Below are 26542 nucleotides of genomic sequence, written 5' to 3' on the forward strand. Positions count from 1 at the left end.
ACTATTATTTACTGTTTAAGCTTTCTCAACAGTTACCCTTTCTAGTCATTCGTGCAATTTTGTGATTTTGCACAAAATCCATAATCAGTAATATAACATTTCTTTGTGATTATGCATACCTTGAACTTGCAGCCCATTTCTTTAAAGCAGCAGGGTTGAACAGTAACTGCACAGTCTTCGTTTAAATGATTTTCCAAATCTTCTCTGGGAATCTTCAGCACCTCACAACGATTCGGACAAGGGACAGGAAGTCTTGGGCATTTTACAAGATGTATCTAGAGGTATCAAAGAAAGAAAGATATATAAAATTGTTTATTTAGATTATGAATATCGGCATTTATATATAAATGTATCATGCAAAATTTTGTACTGCATGAGTAGTAATGTTTTGTGCGTTTCTGGAGTGGTGTTAACACCACTACTACTGTGGGTGAATTAACACCTGATGAAAAAAATTATGTGATCACGTGTAGAGTTACCAGATTCAAAAACAGAACGCCTCCACGTACACCCTTGAAAACGCTAATTTTTCCAATTTCCACAACAGATGGCACCAGTACACTTATGAAAAAACCTCCCACAATAATTTTTCTCAACTAGAACTACTGAGCTATAAGGAAAGTTTATAGCTGAATGACCAGAACAGAACCACTAAAAAAACCAAAAGAAAAAGAACAAATAATTGTAACAAGCTACTCGCTAACTTGTTACATTAATTTGTAGTTAAATTTTAATGAAGCATTTTAGAATATAATTTTATTTACGACGCCAGACAGTCTGGGAACTGGGTTGGACTTTTATTCAGATATCGTGTATAGAAATAGGTGAGGCACCTATATGCACAGGTGTTACCTCCAACGCCTTTGCAGATTCTCAGAATTGACCCTGCCCTTTGGGCAGTGGTACCCTGAGAAGGAGTGGCAGATGGATTTATCATTGGTATGTAGACATCGGGGCAGCAGCGAGATTCCAATAAGGGATTCTAGTCTGGGACCCAAAGGGGAGGGGGTGTGACGTTTAGGAGACGGAACCAATGAGAGGGAAACAGGAGGAAATTGGATGAGAGAAGGTGGTTGAAAGGGACAGAACGAACTGGGTCTTGATGAGAGGTGGTTGTCCGGTTTTGGGGTAAAAGTGGAAGGAGTGGAAGATGACGAAAGCCTGGGGTAAGTCTTGACCTATTGCTTTCTCCATTCCTCTCTCGCTCAAGGAGTAGTAGCATAAAACATATGTACTGATTTATAAGTATGTAATTTAAAAACATCCTCATATATACATTATTTGTTAAAGCTGTAAATAAATAATCTTTTACTCCGACCTGAGGACTAGGGTTGAATAATTGAGTGGTATTAATTGGTATCTCGAGTATCAGCCCCAGATGCAGAGAGCAACTCTGGGACATAATGATCGGTCTCCCCTCGATGTAAATGAATAGTTCAGTCTTGTCAGTTTTATTACTTTTCCTGGGGCAAGGGAATTTCTCTCGCTACCCTCAGAAGGGTTTTTTTAGTGGGGGGGGGGGCGTTGCTTTTTTGCCACAGGTGATTTCGCCATAGAAATCAGCATTGAGTGTTTGCATCATATTTTCTTTATTTCTGAATGGAAGAATGTATATAACACACATCCCCCCTTTCCACTTAGCTGTTGGCATTAGCTGTTGATGAGCAAACAATGGTATTCTTAAAGTGGATGTTGTGGTTCTTTTCTTCCAGAGATTTTTTTTTTCGGACTGACTTTTTCATATTTGCTTGACGCAAGCTGGGTCATGATTAAAATATCATGCCCTCTGCATCAACCCTCGCGAACTGGTGAGTGTTCATGAGTTCTCATATTCTGAGAATTTCGACGGCGATTGGTAAGTGCGTGTAAAAATGTGCGGGGGAAAAAATAAGAAATACATGTTTCAAAGTGGAAAAAAAAATTGCCTAGGAAAAAAGGAGAAATAATTCTGGAAACCTGAAGGGGGGGGGGGGGGACAAAGGGGCTATTTTTTAAAAACGTAGGAAAGCGCTTGAAATGATATCAAAAAGAAGGGCGTTTGGTAACCCTACTCGTAATTTACGTGAGTAGGAAATACGACTTTGTTTTTTGGCGTTTGAGAAATAATTTTTCCCTAATTTTTTTTTAAGCTGGTTTCATCTGCTTGTTCAAACTCACATACACTGAAGAGCCAAAAAAACTGTTTCACCTGCCTAATATCGTGTAGGGCCGCCGCGAGCCCGCAAAAGTGCCGCAATACGACGTGGCATGGACTCGACTAATGTCTGAAGTAGTGGTGGAGGTAATTGACACAATGAACCCTGAAGGGCTGTCCATAAATCCGTAGGAGTAAGAGAGGGGTGGAGATCTCTTCTGAACAGCACGTTGCAAGGCATCCCAGATATGTTCAATAATGTTCATGTCTGGGGATTTAGGTGGCCAGCGGAAGTGTCTAAAGTCAGAAGAGTGTTCCCTGGAGCCACTTTGTAGCAATTCTGGACGTGTGGGGTGTCGCATTGTCCTGCTGAAATTGTCCAAGTCCGTCGGAATGCACAATGGACATGAATGGGTGCAGGTGATCAGACAGGATGCTTACGTACATGTCACCTGCCAGAGTCGTATCTAGACGTATCAGGGTTCCCATATCACGCCAATTGCACACTCCCCATACCATCACAGAGCCTCCACCAGCTTGAACAGTCCCCTGTTGACATGTAGGGTCCATGGATTCATGAGGTTGTCTCCATACCCGTACACGTCCATCAGCTCGAAGCAATTGGAACCGAGACTCGTCAGACCAGGCAACGTGTTTCCAGTCCTCAACAGTCCAATGTCGGTGTTGTCGGGCCCAGGCGAGGCGTAAAGCTTTGTGTCGTGCAGTCATCAAGGGTACACGAGTGGGCCTTCGGCTCCGAAAGTCCATATCGATGATGTTTCGTTGAATGGTTCGCACGCTGACACTTGTTGATGGCCCAGCATTGAAATCTGCAGCAATTTGCGGAAGGGTTGCACGTCTGCCACGTTTAATGATTCTCGTCAGTCGTCGTTGGTCCCGTTCTTGCATGATCTTTTTCCGGCCGCAGCGATGTCGTAGATTTAATTTTTTACCGGATTCCCGATATTCACGGTACATTCGTGAAATGGTCGTACGTGAAAATCCAAATTTCATCGCTACCTCGGAGATGCTATGTCCCATCTCTCGTGCTCCGACTATAACACCACGTTCAAACTTACTTAAATCTCGATAACCTGCCATTGTAGCAGCAGTAACCGATCTAACAACTATGCCAAACACTTGTTGTGTTATATAGGCGTTGCCGACCTCAGCGCCGTACTCTGATTGGTTCCATATCTCTTTATTTGCATACGCATGCCTGTACCAGTTTTTTGGCTCTTCAGTGTATAATTCTGGTATAATTCTTTCATACCCAGGAACCATTTCTTTCATGAAACAGGAACTCAGTGACCAACCCGGTAGCACCATCCAAACCATAAAACTGAACTTGCTTATAAATATGTGTAGTCAATATGTGTGTACACAGTTCAGCATGAAAGATATGCCAAGGTAATTACGCCGAAATGTTCTCTAAAGTTTCCGAACTGAAACGTTTCACTGAAGTTAACTAGCACTTTTGGATTGAACAACAAAAAAGAAAGATAATATCGAGGTGTAGGATATTTACTTTAGTGAAGAGCTAAACTTTAGGTAAAAATAATCGCAGTGAATTCGAGCGTAATTTTCACGTATCGTCAGTTCTTATAATGAATTGTCGATTTTAAAATTGAAGCTTATAGGATGACAAATTATGATTCTTAACGAAGTGAAGCGGCTTACAACATCCTTAACAAAACTAGCGTGAAACCTAAATCCTTAACATTCAACGTAACTTTTTTTTTCCTTTTTACCCAACATTTTAAGCAAGTGCGCTAATGATTTTCCTGAGGTCATTCTAGACCCTAGCCCAGTATTCGTTACGCCTGGCATGGCGAAAATGCTTCCGTGCACATGAAATCACTAAATCGACCATTGGTGTATATGGCATATATAGCAAGGGTGCTAAACCTTTACAACCTTTACTGTGGGCCATTTCAGTGGTTTGAAAAAGTGTCCCAGGTCACTTAAGAGATCTGTAAATGCTCCTCGGGTCACTTAAGTGATCTAGGGCTATGTCGCGTGTTACTCAAATGATTTCGGAATGTGCTGCAGACCGCTAAGTGATGTGAAACTACACCCCAGGTCGCTTGAGTGATCTGGAACTGTGCCGCAGGTCACTTGAGTGATCTGGAACTGTGCCGCAGGTCACTTGAGTGATCTGGAACTGTGCCGCAGGTCACTTGAGTGATCTGGGAATGTGCTGCTTAGATCATTTTTACAAAATTAAATTTTAGTTCGCAGGCCACATCAGATGACTCTTAGGGCCACATTTGGCCCGTGGACCAGGGGTTGAGCATGTATGCCACACAGTCTTACTATATACGTATAAGAAACACAAGTCCGCGCATGATAAAAAAAAGTTACAACGTTGCTTATAATTCATTATATTTTATTCACTTAGGAATATGTTGTAACGGACTTTTGCAAGACATCCGTACGAACTTTCACTGTTTCGAAAAAATTGTTGGAAACGCTTTTTTGCCCGTTCTTCAATTTTTAAACAACATCTCGCCCGAGTATTTGCCACTACCACCAAAATTTACCACAGGCCCCAGATAAGACTGAAATTGGTTACTGCCAGGCATACATAAAAAGAACAATCTCGTGTTTCTTGAATGATTAGTCCTCGTGCTGTAAAGATTATTTTAGTGGTGCTATATCTGTTGATCCTCTGTCAATAATGTCATATAAATCATGTGCCTGATTTATGTATATCTGTGAATGTTGCTATGCGGGCCCGTAACCAGGCTGTGCTGACCGGAGCACTGTCCCGGGGCCCCCGTGCCGAATGGGGCTCCACAAAAAAATTTCCCTCATTTGACTTAATAACCTTTTAAGGAAGGGTGGGGGGAGTCTGCCCCGTAGCCCCGAGGAGGAACACTACGACCCTGTTGCTGTGTATCTTTAAAGTTAACAGTTTACTGACCGCATTTTATTACTGGCGTATCTACTTAGGGAAGAATCTCGGAATTTCTTTCCCTGGGTTAAAATTAGAATAACTTAATTAATAGTGAAGGATATTTAAAAAAAGAAAATGAGACTAAAAAATTGATGAAAGACCACGAGGGACGTCAAACATTTTTGCAAAATACATAGAAACAATCAAGTGAGCTCAGAAACTACGCATTTTTTCTGTCTTCATAAGAGTATGAATGTTGAGCGATGCTAAAATATTCGCAGTAAATACAAACGATAAAATATGATTCATTTGATTTTATGTAAATATTTTTATATTCAAATCTTGACATATATTCTCATAATTTTTCGCTATTTTTTACGCTAGTGAAAATTGTGAATCATATAACGTTAGGAAACTCCAGCAACCTCAAAATATATACATATTTTTGAAGAAAATATAAAGAAAATCAAAAATGATATACATTTGATCGATCAATTCTTACTATCTACTGACATTATCTGCACTAAAAATGTTATTAATTGAAACCTTGTGTAAGATTAAGGAATTTCAGATAAATGGCGAGAATGTTTTTTTTTTCTTTAAAGGAAAATGGAATTTTTCGCTGGATTTTCTTACCTGTAAGGTGTCGAAAACGAAGTCCTTTTGGCAATATCTGCATGGAACCAGTCTCTTGGTGCACTCGTTCGCCCTGTGACTATTCGTAAATCTTCTTTGTATTTTCGTTCCGCATTTGTTTTCACAATACACCGGCTCGAATGGGCAGCTTCCGACGTGGTTCTATGAAAGGAAGAAAAAAAAGATATTTATATAAGTTTGAAAAAAAAATGCCCTCGCAAAAACTAACTACGTATGTTGAATAGCTCTTAAATCATTAATAATTATTCACGATTGTTTGTACAGCGATAGTTTTCTCACCAAAAACGTAATAAAAAATTCTAAAGGAAAAAAAAGTTACTGAAAATTTTGACGGAAATAAACTGGGGTTTGTGGAAAATCTATTTCTACCAGAAAAACTACGCGGCAAATTTTGTGACACGAGAAAAACCTTTTCAAAACTATTTGATTTCCCTTATTTTTTTTAATACTGAGATGTGACTGCTCATTTTTTTGTATATCGCAACATTTTTATTGTTAGGGGCCATTCAAGTATTACGTCACCAAATCTCGAGCAAATTCCGTAGCTTCAACCTCCCCCATTCCATTGCCTCCCGGGGGGGGGGGGGCGTTAATGCCCGAGTTGAGAATCACTGGTTTATGTGATACTTAGAACCGAAGTTAGGTCCACTTTAGTATTGCGCTTTTACACACAAGTAATCCTTGAATGTAAACTTTAAACGAAGTTTTTTACGAAGAAAGCTATTTTTGACATTTTACTTTAGTGTGAAGCATTATTTCTAAAAATATGTTTATTCTATCATTATAGAATTTTAATATGGTATTCTGCCACACATAGTTTTGTACCAAAATCTGAGGTCTATCACATATGCTTTTCTAATTACAGTGTTTTATACGCGATTTGAATAATAAAATTTCAAAAAATTCACACGTACATCAACAGATTTTGAAATAACTTATGAGCATACCATACAATCCTTTAAATTTTAGTTCATAACCTGCTTCATTACTATATAAATCTACTGTGCAAAAAAAAACTTCATTTATGGAATTTTTTGCAATCGTGTTTCGAATAGGCTACTCATGAATTTTACTAAAAATCTGACGTAAAAAAAATTTTTTTAATATGAAATGTGACGTAAAAATCAGGGCTTGACAAATCAAAAAAATATTTATTCACCAGCCAGATTTCTTTGGAGCCAAGCATGGTAGTTTGCTCAAGAAAAATGGTCCTAAATAATGTTTTCTTTTACTTTTCCCATATTAGCAGGTCAATGAAATCAGAAAATTTTGTATTGCCCTTAGACTCCAATTTAGAAATCTACTCCAATTTAGCAGGCAACCACGTTTAAAAGGTTTTAAGTACCAATACCGATTTTCTAGTTGCCGTGGCGACCTGGTGCCTGGAATTTGTCCAGCTTTGATGTAGGTAGTCCAAAATTCGCCACTGAGAAACTTTGTATCAAAAAAATGTATAAGTTTATACATAAATATATATATATACAACAAGCCCGGACCTACCTCTGATATTCACGGATAAAATACCGTAGGCTTCTCAAGAATCAGTTAACAAAGTATTCTTCAACTAAAGTTCAATTTTAAATTATTATATTCACTAACAGCAAGAAATAAAAGCTGACCTCAAGGACTTCTCCGGTGAATTCGCGATTGCAGAACTCGCACCTAGTCCTTCTCTTGGAACAAGTGTACAGTAGGTGATCCTCCATCAGAACTCTTGGAATCATGGACCCGCAAGAGTTGCCGCAAGGCACGGCGTCGTATTTGCAGACATTCAAGTGCCCCTAGAAAATAATCGTGAAAATTAATTTAATTTTTTTTCTAAATGGGATAAAAAAAAAGTACTATTCACAACGCGTCTAATTCAAAGCGAGAGATAACTTCACCAGCGAGAGCGACGGAACAGAATGGTGCTTCGACAACACACTTCTCATTAAATATTCGCAAAGATAACATCCGAGATCGGTTTTCTTGGCTGGACCTTTCAAAAAGACATTCGAGGTATTTTTTAAAGCGTTTCGTGGAGCTTCTCTTCACGAAGGTTCCTCGGCGTCAATTACTTCGTCACGCGTCGCTGGCCATTGTATGCTGATGAGAAATTTCAGTCTCCTCGTACAAATTGCATTCTATGAGTAATCACTTTATACTGCCCCCAAACATTTCGTTTCAAGACAGACACGCACTCAGCTAAAACAGTAGAATATCTGGACAGCCGAAACCGATTGGCCGATTGGGCGTTCTACTGAAGGGAGTGGAGGAAAAAAATCTTTTTATACGAGAGATAATCTTAAATAAATCTTCAAATCAAATAAAGGAAATACGATGGAAAAAAATCTATTTTTCATCATAATCATCAATTTATGATGGTCATCAACTTGTGCGCCTTTTGCACATAATAATAAAGAGTGAATATACACAATCGAATACTCGTTATTTTTTAACACCTCTTATTTTTGCATCTACAACTGTATGTAGTAGCACCTGAGCTTGGCTGGGTGCGCATATTTTTCTCATTTGAATGGTTTAGCACATAGTTTCCCAACCTTTTTTGTCCCATCACCTTCTTCAGAAAATTTTTTCTCCCATCGCCCCCAACGCAATCTAACCCATAGGATCCTATGTTAAACCCGTAACTTCTACCACCCCTCCCCCCCGGAACATTCCATTGCCCCCAGGGGGGCGTTAACGCCCTCGTAGGGAATCAATGGTTCAGCACAATTATTTAGGATATGGGAGATTTCACTTCAGTCACTTTCTAATGATTTCATATGGAAGAGAGATGACAGCATAGAGGTGAAAATTAAGAAAATTCCCTACTTCCCAGTGACGACTAGACTTGCTAAATCCGAACGTGAACCAAAAAAAGCCAATAATTTCACCGTTGGCTTCTTTTCTATTATTGGTTATGGTGGTAGCTTTTTCGGATGGGGTAACCTGTGTGCGAAGTATCTCTTCGTCCGCTGGTCAAAACCCGTTTTCCCGGCAGCATTTTTCTTTCACCCACAAAAAAAAACCATACTGTACTAGAAAAACTCATTTAATCCTTAACGGTCAACGAGATAACTTGTTTCAACGTAAATGGAAGAAATTCATTCTATAGCTCTTTCTGTTGTTTTTTTCACCTCTTTCCGCCTCTTTCCACATCATTACGAAGCTTCAATGTAACCTTATGAATGGAAGTTTTTTTCTCTTTCTTTTTGGCAATTTGTTGTGATTGCGTTTAGCGATTTTTCTTTCACAGAAATATAAGAGAGAAAAAGAACACACATATAGCGATGCGGGTGAAACAGAAACCTACTTCACTGATCTTTTTCTCTCCTTCTATTTCTAACATGCGAGCAAGGACAAGTTTTTTTTTCAGATTTATCGCTGATACTTCAAATACAGATCATCCAAATTTGTTGCCGAATTTTCAAAAGAATGTACGTGAAGAGTTAAAGAAACTACAATTACTACTTAACAACACATGCATATCGTTCACATTCCACTGCGGAACTTCTAACGAATTAGTGCATGTTGGAGTATGCGTGTACGTGTTGTGAACCTAACGTGAAATTTGTTTCTGCATAATACTTGTTATTTGCAGTACTGCTATCTGCACATCTTTTGTAACTATTAGTGATAACTACAATCCCTGCCAATGAAGAGGTGGCGGCTCGCGTAAAAATCACATTTTCCACTCTCAAATGTCTGGTCACCATGTGGCTAGGGGCGACCGTTAATTTTCATCTTTATAACATCCCCACATAAATACGTTAGGGCCACGCATATACACAAAACATGTTTCTGCATGCAACTAAAGAATATTTACGAGATGCATGCACGGTTAAGTAGAAGCAGGGGCGTAGCCAGAAATTTCGTTCGGGGGGGGGGCCACTTCATTTCGGGGGGGGGGGGACCAAAGTGACAGAACAATGGATTTGGCCATCTTTTTCCCTTTTTTCGGTCATTTTCTCACATTTCGGGGGGGGGGCCAGACCCCCAAGTCCCTCCCCCCCTCGCTACGCCTTTGAGTAGAAGGGCCTAATGCTTTTTTATGTCCCAGCCCCCATTATGGGAGGGGGGGGGGGTTCTTGAAGGTTAGTTGAAGCAATGGATAAAATTAAGGATTGTCGATAGAGCGGTGTCTACGTACGGTTTCAAAAGAAAAAATGTGCTCTTATAGGTGCAGAGATAAGGTAGACCTTTTACACTATAGCACTTAGAAAATCAGAGAACTCTGGCATTTGTCTCTTTCACCTCCAATATGTATAACAGTTGGCAGCACTTTAGCACAAAGCAATCAAATCTGATACCATAAATAATGTTCGGATCACTCATACACACACACACAACACTCTCCACGGTATACACTAGTAATAAATTCTCCATTGGAAGGTTTGTGAGGTGAATGCATGTACTGCGTAATACAATGCTTTTATGTAAACATGTCTTTAAATATTCGAGTCCAAAAAATTGCTTCTACTGTTCCGAATGTGGGAGAATTTACCTTAATGTGAAACTGATTCTGATGAAAGCAAATAGAGACCTTTTCTTATATTTTACGCTCTTCTGAAAACAAAAGGACAGAATATAACTTAAAATATTTAGATTTGACAATTTCACGCTTTCTTCACAACACATATTTGTGCCGGATCAAATCTTATTAGTGTATGCCGGTGTTTCTTAACCTTTTTTGCCCATGGCCAGCGGCGTACGCAGGTAAGGGCTGGGGGAGGGGGAACGTGCCCTTTTCTTAGACGATCAAAAATTAAAAATATTTCTTAATATCTTTGTAAAAAAAAATTAAAATATCCAAATTACATACTTTTACATGCTATCATAATTAATTTATATTAATTTAAAATGCTTCTTGAAGGTTAGTCACTCAAAATTCTTTGGAAGAAATTCCTTGTGCCCCCTTCAATTCGACCATATTTTATTCTCGTAGCCACCCCTGTCTTATTCAGGGCCGTACCCTCCCCCCCCCCCATTAAGGAGCGAGATCTTTTCTACTCATTGAATGGATTTTTTTTAAGTAGTGTTGATTCCCGGACCGGAGTAGTACATGGGGGTTCCATGCAGGGCCGTTTCAACATTGTGGACCCCGGACAAAATTATGTTCTCGGAGCCCCGTAGTAAGCTGGAGAGAAGTAACAGCTTACATATTAATATACTCGCAGAAAGCATGGCACCAGATCTAATTCCCCCCCCCCCTCTTCAGAGTCATGCCTGGCTGAGCCCATGCGTTAGGATAGCCCTGGTTTTACGGATAATTCTTCTGAATTCTGAAAGCAGAGTCCCAATTTCCCCACCACGGCTCTTTCTTTGTGCCCCCCCCCAGCCACCTGTCATGGCTCCACTTCCATTTGATTTTCACACGTGCCCCCCTTTACCCCAGAGTATCACTGGACTGCAAGGAAAGCCATATTACTCCAGGTTGAAAAGCACTGAGCTAGAGTTAGCCTACTGTTGTATCCCTTACTTAAGAAATTCAGCAGAAAATGTGTGCGAGATGCAGGTACGATCAAGTGGCAATAGTAGTAGTAGTAGTACCACCCCTTACTCTTGCTTAAATAAAAATACAAGGCCACAATAGCCAAAATGCCCAACGACCTGGTTAAGAAAAAGATGCCCATAGCAAATATAGATGTCATATATGTATTTGCAAAATACAGCAACCCCCAATTAAAAATGCAGTTATGAAATATATAATATAAATCCGTCATATTGTAGGGAAATCCTATGTTGTTCAACCATACAGACCAAAAATTACGAACACCAAGGAAAAAAAGTATGATCTAACCGTGGTATGATTATCAAGGATTTTAGATGACCTCCATATTCAGTGGGAAGAGCAAAAAATATCAACAAGTGTTTGTCAACACAACGCAGGATATTCGCCAAAATGCCCACAGCAAAATAATGGAATTTTGCTATTCACAGAAAGCATCCCGATATATCCTGTATAATGTGACAACACACGATGCTTTTTAATATAGATAGGCGAGAAAGATCCTAAAAGTATATCATCCATTGATTTATTTCTTCTCAGGGTGCCCATACAATAAACGCCAATATAATCTGTCACGCATCGCGAAATACAATAATAATAATATAAAATACAAAAAAGTCCCAAAAGAAAATTGGGGGTGAAACACAACAAACGCCACACAAAGAGACACAATAACGCTAAAGGATTGTGACAAAAAACCTTTTGTTCAAAAAGACTTTTTTCTCTCCCATGCCACAGTGTAGATTATATTTATTCCGATAATAGAGTTTGGCGTGCCAGAAAAATATCATTGTATATGTATTATGTTTACGCATTGTGACATTCGGCCATTTTTTCTCTCCTAGGCAAATAGATGGCTTCAAGCTCAAAATCATAATACGCAACAAATATGTATTGCGAATACATACATATACAGAACTAGACCGTAACACGCTGAAGAAAGAATAAAAGGAGGTCCAACACGCGATCGATTTGCAAAGACGCGATGGGAATTTATCATTAGTATGCATGTTACTGCCAAAGCCCGAAGTGCGACTAATTCACGAAGTGGCCGGAGATCCCTGGCCAAAGCTCGATGTGCTGATGTAAGACGATCCGGTAGGCGCCAGATCCATGTTTGTCATTGTCGACGTGTGATACATGCCTTATATAATACCTATGCTTATATATTATATCATGCCTTATATATTAGCTCCATGTAACGAGAGAGAAAAAAGAGACATTCGAGGGGGAAACTATAAAAATAATGACGTAAACTTATCGTTTTTTTCTATCAAATTTTGAAGAAAAAAAAAAGAATGCCTCATCGTGACTGCGATATGATTGGTTGCCATCGCGAAGGTGGACCTAATAATTATCACGAAAAAATACTATAAATGGTGACGACCCCGAATCATGCCTTGTCTTTTCGGACTTCGGTGGAATCTCTGGCAACTTCGCGAACTTGCTGACCAAACACCAAAATTCTGACATTGGCCTGGTAAATTTATAACGAAATTGGCCAATTTCGGGCTTTGTCAGTAACATGTACAAGAAGGAGATTTTAATTGATCTCGTGAAAACCTGAGTTGTGGTTACATAATTCATATAACAATTTTATATTTTGATCGTTTACTAAATGGCTTAATAAAAAAAAGTGTTTTTAAAAATAAATTTCATGTACTAAATATACAAAAAGAAATGTCACGTGCCTGTAGTTTTCTGAACTCGTCGGACCATTTGCATCCGTCTTTATGATGGATGCAATAAATTACAGTTGTCATAGCCGTTACTTCATCATTCGGCTCACTACGAACCTGCAAAATTCAATGATAAGAAATTAAAATTAAATTGAAATTAAAATTAAATAATCAGTAAAAAATTTATACTGTAATAGTACAATACTATATGCATAAAATGCAGTCAAACTTGATTAATTCGAAGTCCAAAGTTACTTGGCAATAGTTCGAATTATCCAATTAATCTACTATAATCTATTCTGGATCCGTAAAATGACTGCAAATTGTGCAACTTAAACATCAACATTCACGTAGGATGATAATTTTCAATTATTAAATTTTTATCATCACTTGCGAAACTTCTTCCCAAATTTTAATAATTTATAATCTATATACAGTATATAAAATTGATTTTCTCTGTGTGTGTGTGTGTTCTCTATACAAATCTACAATTTTCTATCGATCGTCGTCAAATTTTGCATATATACCAATACCGAACCCGACTTGAACGATAGGCTAAAAGTTCTTCAGAGCTCGGCAAATGCCCTAAATGAGCAAAAAACTGTCGGCAACAATGGTTTCTGAGCCTCAACAATCACTTTCGGAATATTTACTTTGGTTACCGTGGTTCCCTAGCAATGCGTTTCAGACATTCATATGCCTTTACAATGGTTTGTCACTTATTTAATGCTGCCCGTATTATGTATAATAGTTTATTCCTTTATAATGGTTTGTCACTTTTTCGATCCTCCCAGTAATTGAAGAAAACCCGGGCAACGCAGTGAATTGTAGGTAGTTATAACATAATTGATCTTAGCTGCTACATTATTTCATTGTTCTGGATCAGCATACCTGCAGCATTCTTGCTGCAGCATCTCTTGAGCATTCGTGACCATGCTCAAAGCCTGATTTACGGAAACAATTCATGATCATCCGTTATGAAACTGTATCGCAAATTTAGCTTATCATTCTTATGCTATCAAAGAAATATACTTTCATTAACATATTACACAATCTGAACTCTCTGATACTTTCCATACTCTTAATGACGACAAAAAGATTCAGATTTTGAATGTTACACATTGATATATAGTTTGAAAATCATAATCTCGGTATTAAGTGGTACAGAATTCTCGATGCATTTCGGCTGAACAATGTTAAAATGGGCAGGTAGTTATAACATAAATTATAAAAAAACATCTTAGAGAGATATGGGAAAACAGAATTTTCAAACTTTTATTACCCTTTAAAAATTTGTTGTTTAACAAATTTGATCGAGAAAAGCAGTCTGACATCTTATTTTAGAATTGACATTCTGACAATCTGACATCTTTATAGAATTTTTCCAAATTAAATTTGCTCATACAAAAATCATGATTTTTCCCCCCAATTTCGATTAGCCAAAAAACGTTTTAACATTACAAGACAAACACTTTTTTAACATTAAAGTCGACAGAAAACTCAAGGTGACTTCGTAAAAGTTCCACTGTATTGACATATTACCATAACGTTAATAATACAAACAATGCAACGAATTCCACAAAAATACACCATTCTTTCGATTATAAAAAACTTAAATCATGAATCTATAATACAGTGAGATAAATTTACTGTTTAAAAAATTCTGAATTATAGTATCATAAAGGAAATTTATACTTTATAATCTCTCACTCTATACGGCTTCAATGCTTCCCAGATATATGTTTAATGAAAACAATATTATAATTAACCAGGGGTCTTTTATACAAGGATGACATCACTCTCCGCTACCATACGAAGGTTTTAACAACTGGCTGTTACGAAGATGAATTTTTGGAAAGTAGAGAAAATTTCAACTGCCTTTGCGAGGAATCGAACCAACACCTCCTAGAGATAGAAGGCCTCCACACTCTGCTTGAGACGTCAGTAAGTAGTCCATTTTCCCTCAGAATATTCAGGAAAGAAAATTCTCTGCTCGTGCCAGTATCATCGTTGTGTGAAAAAAAAAAATGATCGGGCTCAGAATTGGCGATTTCTATGCTCCCATATCCAATCACTAAGCGGAATTTGTGAGCCAATCAGGAAGATTCTACGCCAAAATAGGAAGAAACGAAATAGGATGCCGTGGTTCAAAATATGGCAAACTTGCTAGGTAGTCCGAATGACGTTTATGGCAACCCGTGCGGAGGCCTTCTATCTCTAGGAGGTGCTGATCGAACCCTACGCCCTACACCACTAGACTGCAAAGGCAACGAATCTCTCAATCTTTCCTTGGAGCTCGCGTGCACTGAATGGATGGCCGGACTTGACTCGGGCCGTCCATATACGGTCCCATTCAGTGCACACGAGCTCCAAGGAAAGATTGAGGGATTCGTTGCCTTTTTAGTCTAGTGGTGTAGGGCGTTCACCCGGAAAATGAAAGGATGTGGGTTCGATTCCCCGCAAAGGCCGTTGAATTTTTCTCTCTTCCCAAAAGTTCATCTTCGCAATAGACAGTTGTTAAAAATCTTCGAAGAGAAAATATCATAATCACCAACGCTGTTGCGTTAAAACATTTTTAAAATACTGTGACGTTTAGATCTGCTATATATGTAATTCTAGATCTGCTGGAAGGATTTCGTAAAATTCCTACCGGGAGGTTACAAAGGGGTGTGTTTTTCTCTTTTCACTTTTTTGTGCAGTTTACATTGTTGTTTTGTAATATATATTCGCTTACTTTTGTCTTATTGTGAGTGTATGTCTCTGAAAAAAAAATCAAAATTCAATCAGCTTAAAAGAGATTAGTTTATAAAAAGGAAATCTCCATCTACAAACATTTCTTCGCTTTCCCTATTTTTCCTAGACCGGTTTTGTTCAAATTAACGGATACCAATATATTCTTTGTACTTCACTATCTACAGTGAAATCCTGATAAAACGATATTCTGCGGACTAAGAAAGCTATCGTTGTAGAGAGATTATCGGTTCTACATATCATGTTGTGGGCCTCTCCTAAATCAACGTTGTTGGTACCATTAAAAAATGAGCTCAATAGTATTTACTTCTCATACGAAATCATACATTGGTTGTTTAATAAGATTGAGTTGAAAATCCCTGTAAAGAGGTCTACCGTATATTATCTGTGTATTGCACAAAATATAGGAATGCATTCTTCTCATTATGTAGTACTTCCGATGATCAAGTGGTGCAAAATACTGGTCTAATTAGACGTCCTCAAAAGAAAAAAAAAACAGGTAACGAGTTTTAAAATATACTGAAAGTGATTTTGAGAAACATATAAAAAAAGTTCCGTAGTAACGGTTTCAAAATCTCTATAACAAAATCTAAATCTAAATGGAGGGATTTGTCGTTGTGTCGAGAGGAGTTTAAACATGGGATTAAAGAAAACTGAAAAGAAGATTTGAAAAAAAATTTATCGCTGTAGCGGGATCTACTGTGGTTCAGAGTATCGCAGTATGTTCTCTTTTAACGAATATTAAACATGTTGTTTGATAAACGATATCCTTAGTTGAAACTTTATTTCTTAATAATAAGGCTTATTTTCTGTTTGACTGTAATATCAGTATTAAATATAGTGAGGTTTTTTTGTTTTTAATATGTGATTTTTTGGCGATTCTTTTTAGATGTTTATTGCATTTTTCTCAAAGAAAGAACGGGAAGAAAATCGAACAGATATATTTTCGAGCTCTCGGTTTGGGATATCTTTTCAAGTTTAATTTAATATCCAGAAAGTCGATCCCCCGGATCTAATGAATAACGTGGGAATTGGACAGATATTTTTCTTCGTTATATAGAGAAAAATCGTTGAATTGGGGTTGCTATCAACACAAATACACAAACAAAGACAAATTCTGATTCAAGAAGAAATTCGTTAAATCCGGATTCACCTGTAAATATATTTTAGAAAAGAAATTTTCAAGAGAAAATCTTAAGGAAGCGCCAACTTTCTCCTAGTCGAATACATACTACCGATACCGAATGTTTTCTGAAATTTAATTATATATAAGGGATTATCCCATCTTCTATAAGAACGCTCACTATAAAGAACGCAAGTAAAGTCGTATCAAACATAATCTCGAAACAATTTTTCGGAAACAATCGACAATTCGTGGAAATTGTAATTTCGAGAATAATAATTAGAATTCATCACGAAATCTAACATTTGCGATAGTTGTATCGGAGAGAACAAGGCAATACATGAAATGCTGAGCGCGAGAATGTTCATGATGTTAAATTTAATGTTATAAGTGTATGATGTTTTCTTCAATCGTGGTATAAGAAGCCGGCAGGTAGCAATTAAATGCAGACTGCACGCAATTAAACAACTGTAACATGTAATAAGTACCAATGGTTAACCCTCTATGGTTCACCCCCAAGAAAATGTATTTAAAAAAAAAAATCACAAAAAAAACGAATGTAAATTTGTACTGTTAACAGACTGTACTGTTACATTTGTACTGTCACATTTTTAATTGAAACAATACATCAACTCCACAATTTAATTAATTACAGTGGATTTTTTAATTAGCTAAAATTGTTAATTATAAGGATAAAATATATAGTTTTTCCTCTATTTTAATGTCATCTATAAACAGACAGAATCTTACTTACAAAGTTGAATAGTTTTTCATTGAATTTTATATTTTCTAATTCCTTCTCAATTTGGTGTAAATTTTATAAATCTCCGAACCCGTAAAATTTCAGCAACTCTCAAAAAATTACACCGACAAGGAATCATTTCTATCTAGATAAAGAAAGTATTGCTCTTTCACAGCCGTATTTTGTACTGAAATGACAGTAAATGATGTACTTTCTAAAGCACCAGAAAAAAAAATTGAGAAAAGAGATAGGTATGATGGGTTTTTTTACCATGTATTTTCAAATACGCACGGGACCTTAGAGAGTTAAAGAAGTAATATCATTAACACATACACATTAACATTATGCTCTACTCGAGCATATTTTTAATCTCCAGAATTTACCGGTATTGCCACTTTTTCATAGGCTCTCGTTGACCATTTCTACCATAACAAGTTAGATGTAATATAAGTTTTCTAGTCACACATGCAATACTACATTGTTTTCGCGTGTATGTAATTCCGAAGATAACACCATGATCCCCAAAGCAGCTGCGACGTACGCCTCAGAACAATCAGTGCTACTGCAGGACAATCTGGAAGAATTTTAAGAAAAGTGTAAAAAAACCCTATTATGGAAATTTTTACCGCAGAACATTTCCAGTCAGCCGAGGGCTCGTTTTAGAACGAAACATTCTGCTTTGGGATCATGATTACGAAACAACCGGGCCACCCTTACCAGACGCGGGATCCGATGCGAATACAATAGAGAGGCCAAATGAGCGTCTCAAGAATTTCGGGCCCCAAAAATGTTGAGGACCCCTTCACTCCGGTTTTATATATTTGGGAGCGGGGATCAAATCGATATTTCATGGTGTACAAACTTTTTATCGCAGTACGAAATAATGGTCGGGAAAAACTATCAATTATTTTATGAAGCTCATCAAATAATCTCAATATTAATTTTTCTGTTTATATCGATATTTCAGTATACACGATATTGCACAGAATTTTTTAAAAAAAAGGAGGGGGCATCGAGACGGAATGCGATTAACTTGAATATAGAAACTTGATTAATTGAAAAATTCAAATAAATAGCCATCATCAATCACCCAACGTTGGTTACAAAATGCCCAACTACTCAACCAAGAAAATCTAAGTCGTCGAAAAAAATGGCATAATTTCGCGAGAGCCAATTAAAAAACATAAAATGACTTATTTCGTTCATATCAAATAATATTTACCGGAATTATCATAGCGTTGTCGATGCCATTAATCCAACACGAAATCTTGCGCATCGGCGATAACCTCCTCCTGGACCTGGCTTTTGTGCCGCGCTCCATCATCTCCAACATCTCTTCACCAGCAGCAACAGATAAAAACGGAACCACGGCCGGGCAACGAACAGCGAGATTGATGTCCCCCCCTTTGAAACGGGATGGGGGGCTCAAAACGGAAAAACCCCCTCTGCAAAGATATACTGCCTAATTATAGCCCATGTGCCTAATATAAGCAGTGAACACGCGTTGTGTGTTAAAACTCGTCACATCCTTTCTTCCTCGCGAGCCTCTGAGGAACTAACTGAAAACAAATTGGGAAGAGAGGGTTTGTGGGGGGGTTGCCTCGTAGGATTAAGAAGAAAAAAAAAAAAGAAACCATATGTTTAGGGACAAATGAGAGAAGAGGAAAAACAGAGGCCTTGCAACGTGCACTATTCCAATGCTGCTGCTGCCTACTGTGTATAACGTTTCTTTCTTTCTTTTTTATCTCTATCTATTCACAGACGCCAACATAATCAACTTCAGTTCCTAAATGCGATAGTTTTGATGAGTGATGGGAGAAGCATTATTCCCAATCGAGTTACATTGTTACAGTTTTTACGTTGGAACATAAACATATACTTACATAAATATACTTAATCACTTTTACCAACGAATATGCATAATACCCAAGTGTCGTTGGTAAATTTGATAAATATTTGAAATTTATCGCCTTCGTCTGTGATCATAACATAATACTCTAATGTAATTGGCGAATTTGATATATATGAAAAAAATTCCAAATGACTCTGGCATGTGTAATGAATATAGTCGGACCCTGATATAATGATAACAAACTTTGCGATCGTACCCCGATATAATGACAATACATATGGAAAAACATGACACTATACACGTGGAAAAACATGACACAATACATGTGGAAAAACGACACAATACATGTGGAAAAACATGACACAATACATGTGGAAAAACATGACACAATACATGTATGAATTATCATATATAGCATGTACGATTTATCATGTTTATCAACGACGCGTTGCTTGGGTATTATGCATAATCGCCGGTAAAAGTGATCATTTTTTTAGTACAGTAGTTATTAAATTTACCAACAACGCGTAGGTGCTATGTATAATCACCAGTAGAAATGATTAATTTAGGGAAATTTATCAAACTTACCAAAACTTTTGGTAAGTACGCATTTATGAGAAAATGGAAATTAAACGGCATGATGCCAGACCTTTTGTTTTTGATCATTTGATCATTTTTGTCGCACCACGGTCATTTTCTGCACACGAGGGCTAATTAGACCGGGACCTACAATTTATTGCCGATTCCGAACGGCAGGCTTGTTTTTTATACTCGTCGAGAGGTTGGTGCGCTAACCCCTCGATGGGGGACTCCCTGCGGTAGCAATTTTTTTGCTGCGTCAAGTCGCCGTTTTTTTGTTGTACCCCTGCGTCAGGAAACAGACCTTTTGTAATTCGTAAACATCATGTTCAGAATCTTTCTGCTTTCTGTGAAGATCCTTTTTGTACGGGAAGGAGCCCCGGGCCAAGGCACCGTTGACCCACTCCTTAAGGTGACATCGAATATCTCCAGGGCATTCCCCATAATTCTGACTGAACTAATTCATTAATGAACAAATTTTAAAAAAAATCATATTTCAAAAAGTTATCTACTTTGGGGTATCCATCCATATTCAGGGTATGTACATTGCATGTATGTATTTTGCATTCACCTACATTGAAATGAATCGGTAAGATAAAATTATATCCTATATTACAAATACATGTAAAGTTATAAAATTATACGAGTTAAAATTTTATGAGTTCTGATTTTGAAAACTGGGATCATGTAACAATCATGGCGAGCATTGTAACAACTTAGAGTTTCAAAGTATCTTTCCTCATATGATGTGAAATGGTCCCATCGTCAATATACTTTTCAAAGAAAGTAGACAAAGCTTTTCTGGAAGTTGTCTCAGTGAATCTTGCACAGCGGATGGAGCTTCCCCTTCCGATATCGGAAACAGCCAGAAATCGCATGGTGCAAGATCCAGACTGTAAGGGGGTTATGACACAATTTTAACGTTGCATTTACATACAGTAAAATCTCGATGTAACGATACTCTACCGACAAAGAAGAAATATCGCTGTAGAGAGGTTATCTTTATATCGTGAGGTAGCATTATCATCAACCACCACCAAATTTATGCTGTTACTGGCTGTAATGTTGTTAGTGCCACCATAAAATGCATTTATAAGCATTTATTCTCAACAAAAAATAAAAATTGATTAGTTGGGCTGGGAATCGATTAAAATTTTTAACTGGTTAATCAAAAACTTTTAGTCGATTAATCGAATTTTAATCGAATAATTTTTATGACTATATCATATTAATAAATGCTATAAAATATATTTTACTCATTTCACTCACCTATTCGGTAGATGTAAACAAATATACAAGTATTAATAGGTTCAGGAATTAAGGCTTCCCGCTTCCAGCAATTTAATATGCTGAACATAACAGCAAGCAGACAAAACCTTTTATTTCTTCACGTGAATCTTGTTGTTTTTTTTTAAATCGGTTATTTTTGGTTATTAGTGAGTGATTTAGAAACTCATTTCGATTATACCGCGTGGCTTGTTTTCCTAGAAACTCCTCTCGAATGGTGCTTGTTAGCACGGCCGCAACCAGGGGCAAGGCCGCTTGAAAGACTCTTAATGCAGCTTTGACTAGGGGGGAGCAGGCGGGTCTCGTGCCCCGGGCGCTAGACCCATGGGGGCGAAAATTTTATTTCGAAACCTCTCCAATATTATAGGGAGGGCATCAAAATTCGCGCTTGCCTCAGGTGATCAAACATCTAGTTGCGGCCCTGCTTGTGAGGAGATGAGCTGATGCTTCCAAGAATACGAAAAACTACAGCTCATAGTGGAGACAATAAGTTTTGGTCTTATCTAAAACTCCCATCAAACTCAGTTTGAAACTGAAATAATCGGTTTTCATTGAATTTAATTTAATCAAATTTAAGCACTATCGAAAGAACAAAAACTGATTAAGAATTTAGAAATATACCGAAGGTAATTTTGAGTGAAGTATGAAAATATATCGTTGTATTACCGGTTTCAAAATCTATAAAATAATACCGTTATAGAGGGGTTCATCGTAGTTAAGGATATCGTTGTATCGAGAGGAATTTAACAGAAAATTCCAAAAGATATTTGAAAAAATATCATTGTAGAGAGATTTATCGTCATATCGAGCATCGTTATAGCGAAGTTTCACTGCATTATGTTCCCGTTTTGAAAGTTTGGACAACACATATCGAGAGAGCGTCGTAACTGATTTCAATAGTGCAGGATCCACTGAGGCAATTTAGAAAGAAAGCCGCCTTTACTTGCTTTGAAAAGTGGATTGAACGACGAAACATTATATATCATCTGAGGAAAGATACCGTGAAAAAGAATAAAGTATTTTTACTGTCCCTGTATTTCTTGATTTTTTTGTGGTTTTACTCAAAATGCTCATGGAACTCACCTGGTAATTACAAAAAAAAAAAAAAAAAAAAATGAACAATGAATTTTTTGCATTGATAAAAGTTTATTAATTTCACTTTAAGTAATCAATTTTCTCGCAAGAAACTTCGACAAGAAAGATTGAAAAAGAATTTAATTTAAAACTGAACTTTTCAACAAATCATTACTGTTAGTACTGTAAAGTATAGTTCATTCTCATATGCACAGAAGGGGGGGGGGATGGCAAAAGATACTACACGTGAACTATATAATTGGACTGTAGAAAAACATATCTCGACATGGCGGGGGGTGGGGGAAGCAAAGTCAAATCGTATTCCACGAAAGTAACTGAGGAAGCGAAAGCCAGAGCTTTCTGCTCCGCGTTCAAATATGACTGGATGGAATAGTTTGAGATGAAACACGCGATGATTCATCTTTGGAGACCAAAAAACGTTATATGACAGAACCAGTGAGTTCATTAGGTCATGGAGAAATTCAATACAGGACACAAAACGCGTATTCTCGTTCCCTTCTCTGTATGCTTGTATGCGTCTTTTCTTTCGACTAGTTGCACTCTAAATTATGAGCATTTCTCTTTTTTTCTTTTTTCATATTCGTGATACAAAAATGGAATGTGAGAATTGTTTTTATAATCCCTTCTCATCACTATCATCATCATCCTATAACCACTACGAACAGAAACTGTACTGTTACCATCCCCGAATTTGGATGTTTGTTATGGGCGAGCAACCACGAAAAAAAAACAAAAAAGCACCGTATTTCTATCTGAATAGTTCCTTTTCTGTAAGGATATGGTTCACATGAATGAAAGTCCTTTTACGGTTACACATGCAGAGAAGAAGCTCAAAGATGTGTATCTTTCGTTTTTTTTTTATGATCATACATTGCGTGCATCTGTTCCGTATATCGCTGACAGCATCGTTATGGAATCTAAATGTACGTAAGAGTGATGTAATATGAAACAGAGACCTAAGGTTTGAAGGCAGATGACATCGGTGAGGATTGAGCCCGATGAAAAGCACACAGAGCATCTATTCTCTTGCGGATTTTTTTTATAAGAGCATCTGATGCTTTGATATCTATTTATAGTCACCGTATTAAATTTCGACGTTGCATTGGATATACTCATGCGAAATTTCGGAGTATCGGTATTTCATGCCATACGGTTCCAGCAGGTTTAGATGAATGCAATCAAGAGTTCATAACTATGCAACAAGAGTTCATAACTTTTTCCACTCTGATAAGGACTTCTAGCGTGTAACTCTCATTCGAAAATATCACAATTTCTATTCTATTGGCATCAGGAGGATCCACACAGGGTCGTAACTAATGGAGGGCGGAAGGAAGGAGGGAAATGGCGCTGCAGCAGGAATGGTGCCGAGCTCTTTTTTCGTTGAAAATTACGGGGTCCCAAAATGAATATCTGCCCCGGACAACCAAACTTTTCATTTCTAGTTTTGGTCCTGGTTCCATAATACAGGGGATACTGTTAATAACGTTCCCACTTAAAACGTTTTTTCCGCTCAGTACGACTAATTTTCGTGGTCCAAATTCTTACTAAAGTTCATCCAGATTTGTTGCTTAAAGCGTTTTCCCACTTACAACGCTTTTCATGACGGTTTTTTGAAAAACTTTATAAGCAGGATCCACTGTATTTATCCTCCTGATGTCAATAGGGTAGAAAACATTAAAAAGTTCAAAAAAGATAAATATCTAATCCTTTTAAAGTCAAAGAAGATGAAATAAATAAATAAATTTTTCAATATCTACATATGCAAGCCAATTTCTTGTGATCGTTTAGTCGAATTCATGAAGCATTTTCTTTGCAGCCCTTTGAACAGTGGGGGGATGGCCGACCTGCGGTGCACCTGTTACTGAGTGGCAAGACACGGTGCTAATAGTACGCGGAGGTTTGCGAGAAATTTACAAAATAGTGAAGAATATTTAAAGATTTGCGAGAGAATAATTTACCCTCCTATTCAGCAGCTTAGACTGATTACGATCCGATCTCCCTGTTAAAAAGTCTCGCTGCAGAGAGCAACAGACCTACAACAGCACAAATATTCAATCATTACACTTCACTCGTAGTTTGAGAAATAGATGGTAGCACTTTAAAAAAATTCACGCACAACATCTGGCGAAACTTTTTCGATAATAATTTACCCATGGCGATAAAACGGAGTTATGTGTGCTCGGTTTTAAACTGTAACTTATACAGGCTTTGTCGGGTGGGAGCTTCTAGGGTGTGAATTCAAGGAAAAAAACCACCCTAGGGTGAAACAAAGGCATCTGATTTTGACTCAATATACAGTAATTGCCACATCTTGTTCCCTCAATAAAGCTAATTTAATGAGCTCACGTTTGAATAAATATTCATTACTTCTCTATTCTGCTTATATTAATCTTTGTTACCATTCCATTTGAATGGCGTCATTGGCTATTAATTATCACGAAATAGGCAATCGGGGAACTTCCCAAGTGTGCTCACGCCTGTTGGTTACAGCAAGAAAAGACTATTACCGCAAATAAAGGCTATCAGCATCTTCGTGTGCTTATCCAAATTTTTGAAACATATTTAATGTTATGATTATATCGTTTAATGAGTGAAAAAATTATCATTTAAGGAACAGAGTACTAAACGGACTGGGAGGGACAAACAATCGTGGTGTTCCACCCTTCAGTGTGATTGGAATCAACTGTTTGGACCATTCTCCCATATGTCTTTAATAATAACAAGGGATTTCGAGTCAATTAATTGTCATCATGGAGAACAGATGCTCGGCAACACGTGGCTGTTTGTCTAGCATGAAAGGAAAAATGATTACTCATCAATGATGTTATTTCTTTTCCTTTTATTCAGGGCATCAATTCTGACTGCCGTGGCGATAATATAATAATAAGAGGGCCGGAAAGGAACTGTTATTTCTTAATTAGCTTCGTCAGGTCTTGACAGGAAATAACAGGCTGCTTGCAGGAGGGCTTACTCCCTCTCTGTCTGAATGAAAGCGACTAGAACAGTCACACTTATATGACGATAATGTTTCCTGCTGGATTAAAGTTAGATACAGTAACAGAGTCGACGACTCCTTTGATTCTGCTGGATGGTTGTTTCGGCACGCTTCGGTGATGCGGATAGTTAAGTAACTCAGCCACCCTCCGCCCTATTTGTCATATATTTCATGATAAACCGGGCGACGATTGGGCACCGCAGCTGTGGCAAAACTTGCAGCCAGCCGGAGTTCTGGTAGACGGCTCAGTGGAAAATGCAGGTTGCCCCTCACACATCTATAACAGCACACCCCTATCAAAACGCGGCATCCGGCTTTTTGCTGCTACGTGCTCTGCCGCTTGACCGATAGGAGACACGCCATAGGCTTTTCATCCGCGTGTGTCACCGTGAAACGTAATTACATGATGATGATAATAATAATAATAATGATGACCATGAATTCAAAATCTGCACAATGAGCAAACAGTTAGCATACGAAAAGAAAATTACTAGTACAGGACCTTTCGGAAAAGAAGGGTCAGGACATCATCCCACACGCATGAATATCAATAAGTTCCTATTAGCATAAAAGACCGAAAAAAGCATTTTCAAAGCTATGAAAGAAGGTACGACCGGTTTTATAATTGGCAAATTCAAGTGTGATTCGTCAATTATTTTAATATTCTGCTAATTCGAATTTATATCGAGGTTTATTCCTAAACTTCTGTACTGCGGTATTTGTTTACACAGTGGTTCTCAAACTTTTGTCAAACGAGACTACCTTGCTCTATCCATGGCTAATCTGCGGCTCCCCAGAATGGTGCAGTCGATATTGTGCATTTATAAAAAATATTTCAACGCGTAAATAAGCACACACAAATATTTGCAGCTCGTCACGACGCCCCGGACAAAGGTTGGCGACGCACACTTTGGGAACGCTGGTTTATACAGTACAAAAAAAATTATTATGGTACGGAAAAGTATAAATTTGCGATACCGGATACAATGCTCTGAAACAGGCATTTTCAACGTTTTTGCCTTACTAAAGCACCGAATGAAAGCCCCTTCCTGAAGCACTCAATGCTAGCCCCGGATTTCATGCTCACGAGGATTTAAACCAGTGGTTCTCAAAATATCTCCTTTGAGGGTGAATGGAACGGATTCAGGGAGAGGTTAATAAAATCTGCAAATACAAATTGGTAGAGCTTGACAAATCCCAGGCACCATTTTTCCAAGGTGACTAAAAAATTGGCGTTGGTGCTTATTATTTTGTATGT

At 37.7% G+C, this 26542-nt stretch overlaps 1 protein-coding gene across 2 annotated transcripts in view; it reads right to left on the bottom strand.

The window, feature by feature from the left end:
• Traf4 (TNF receptor associated factor 4) overlaps nt 1-26542 on the bottom strand; it is a 39651-nt gene that overhangs the window by 1734 nt on the left and 11375 nt on the right. The window contains exons 1-5 of one of the 2 annotated variants that reach the window (XM_089244146.1): nt 18699-19033; nt 12873-12977; nt 7310-7471; nt 5670-5831; nt 120-275 (exon numbers count right to left, since the gene is read on the bottom strand). In XM_089244146.1, coding sequence (XP_089100272.1) covers nt 120-275; nt 5670-5831; nt 7310-7471; nt 12873-12977; nt 18699-18809 — 696 coding nt within the window. In that variant the 5' untranslated portion in view covers nt 18810-19033. Of the gene's footprint in view, nt 1-119; nt 276-5669; nt 5832-7309; nt 7472-12872; nt 12978-18698; nt 19034-26542 lie in introns of those variants that run through there. The other variant, XM_089244147.1, reaches the window with a different exon arrangement.

The sequence above is a fragment of the Pholcus phalangioides genome, unplaced genomic scaffold (genome assembly GCF_987345545.1).
Source record: "Pholcus phalangioides strain wild (caught in Gottingen) unplaced genomic scaffold, Ppha-v1.0 ptg000015l_1, whole genome shotgun sequence".
NCBI lineage: Eukaryota > Metazoa > Arthropoda > Arachnida > Araneae > Pholcidae > Pholcus > Pholcus phalangioides.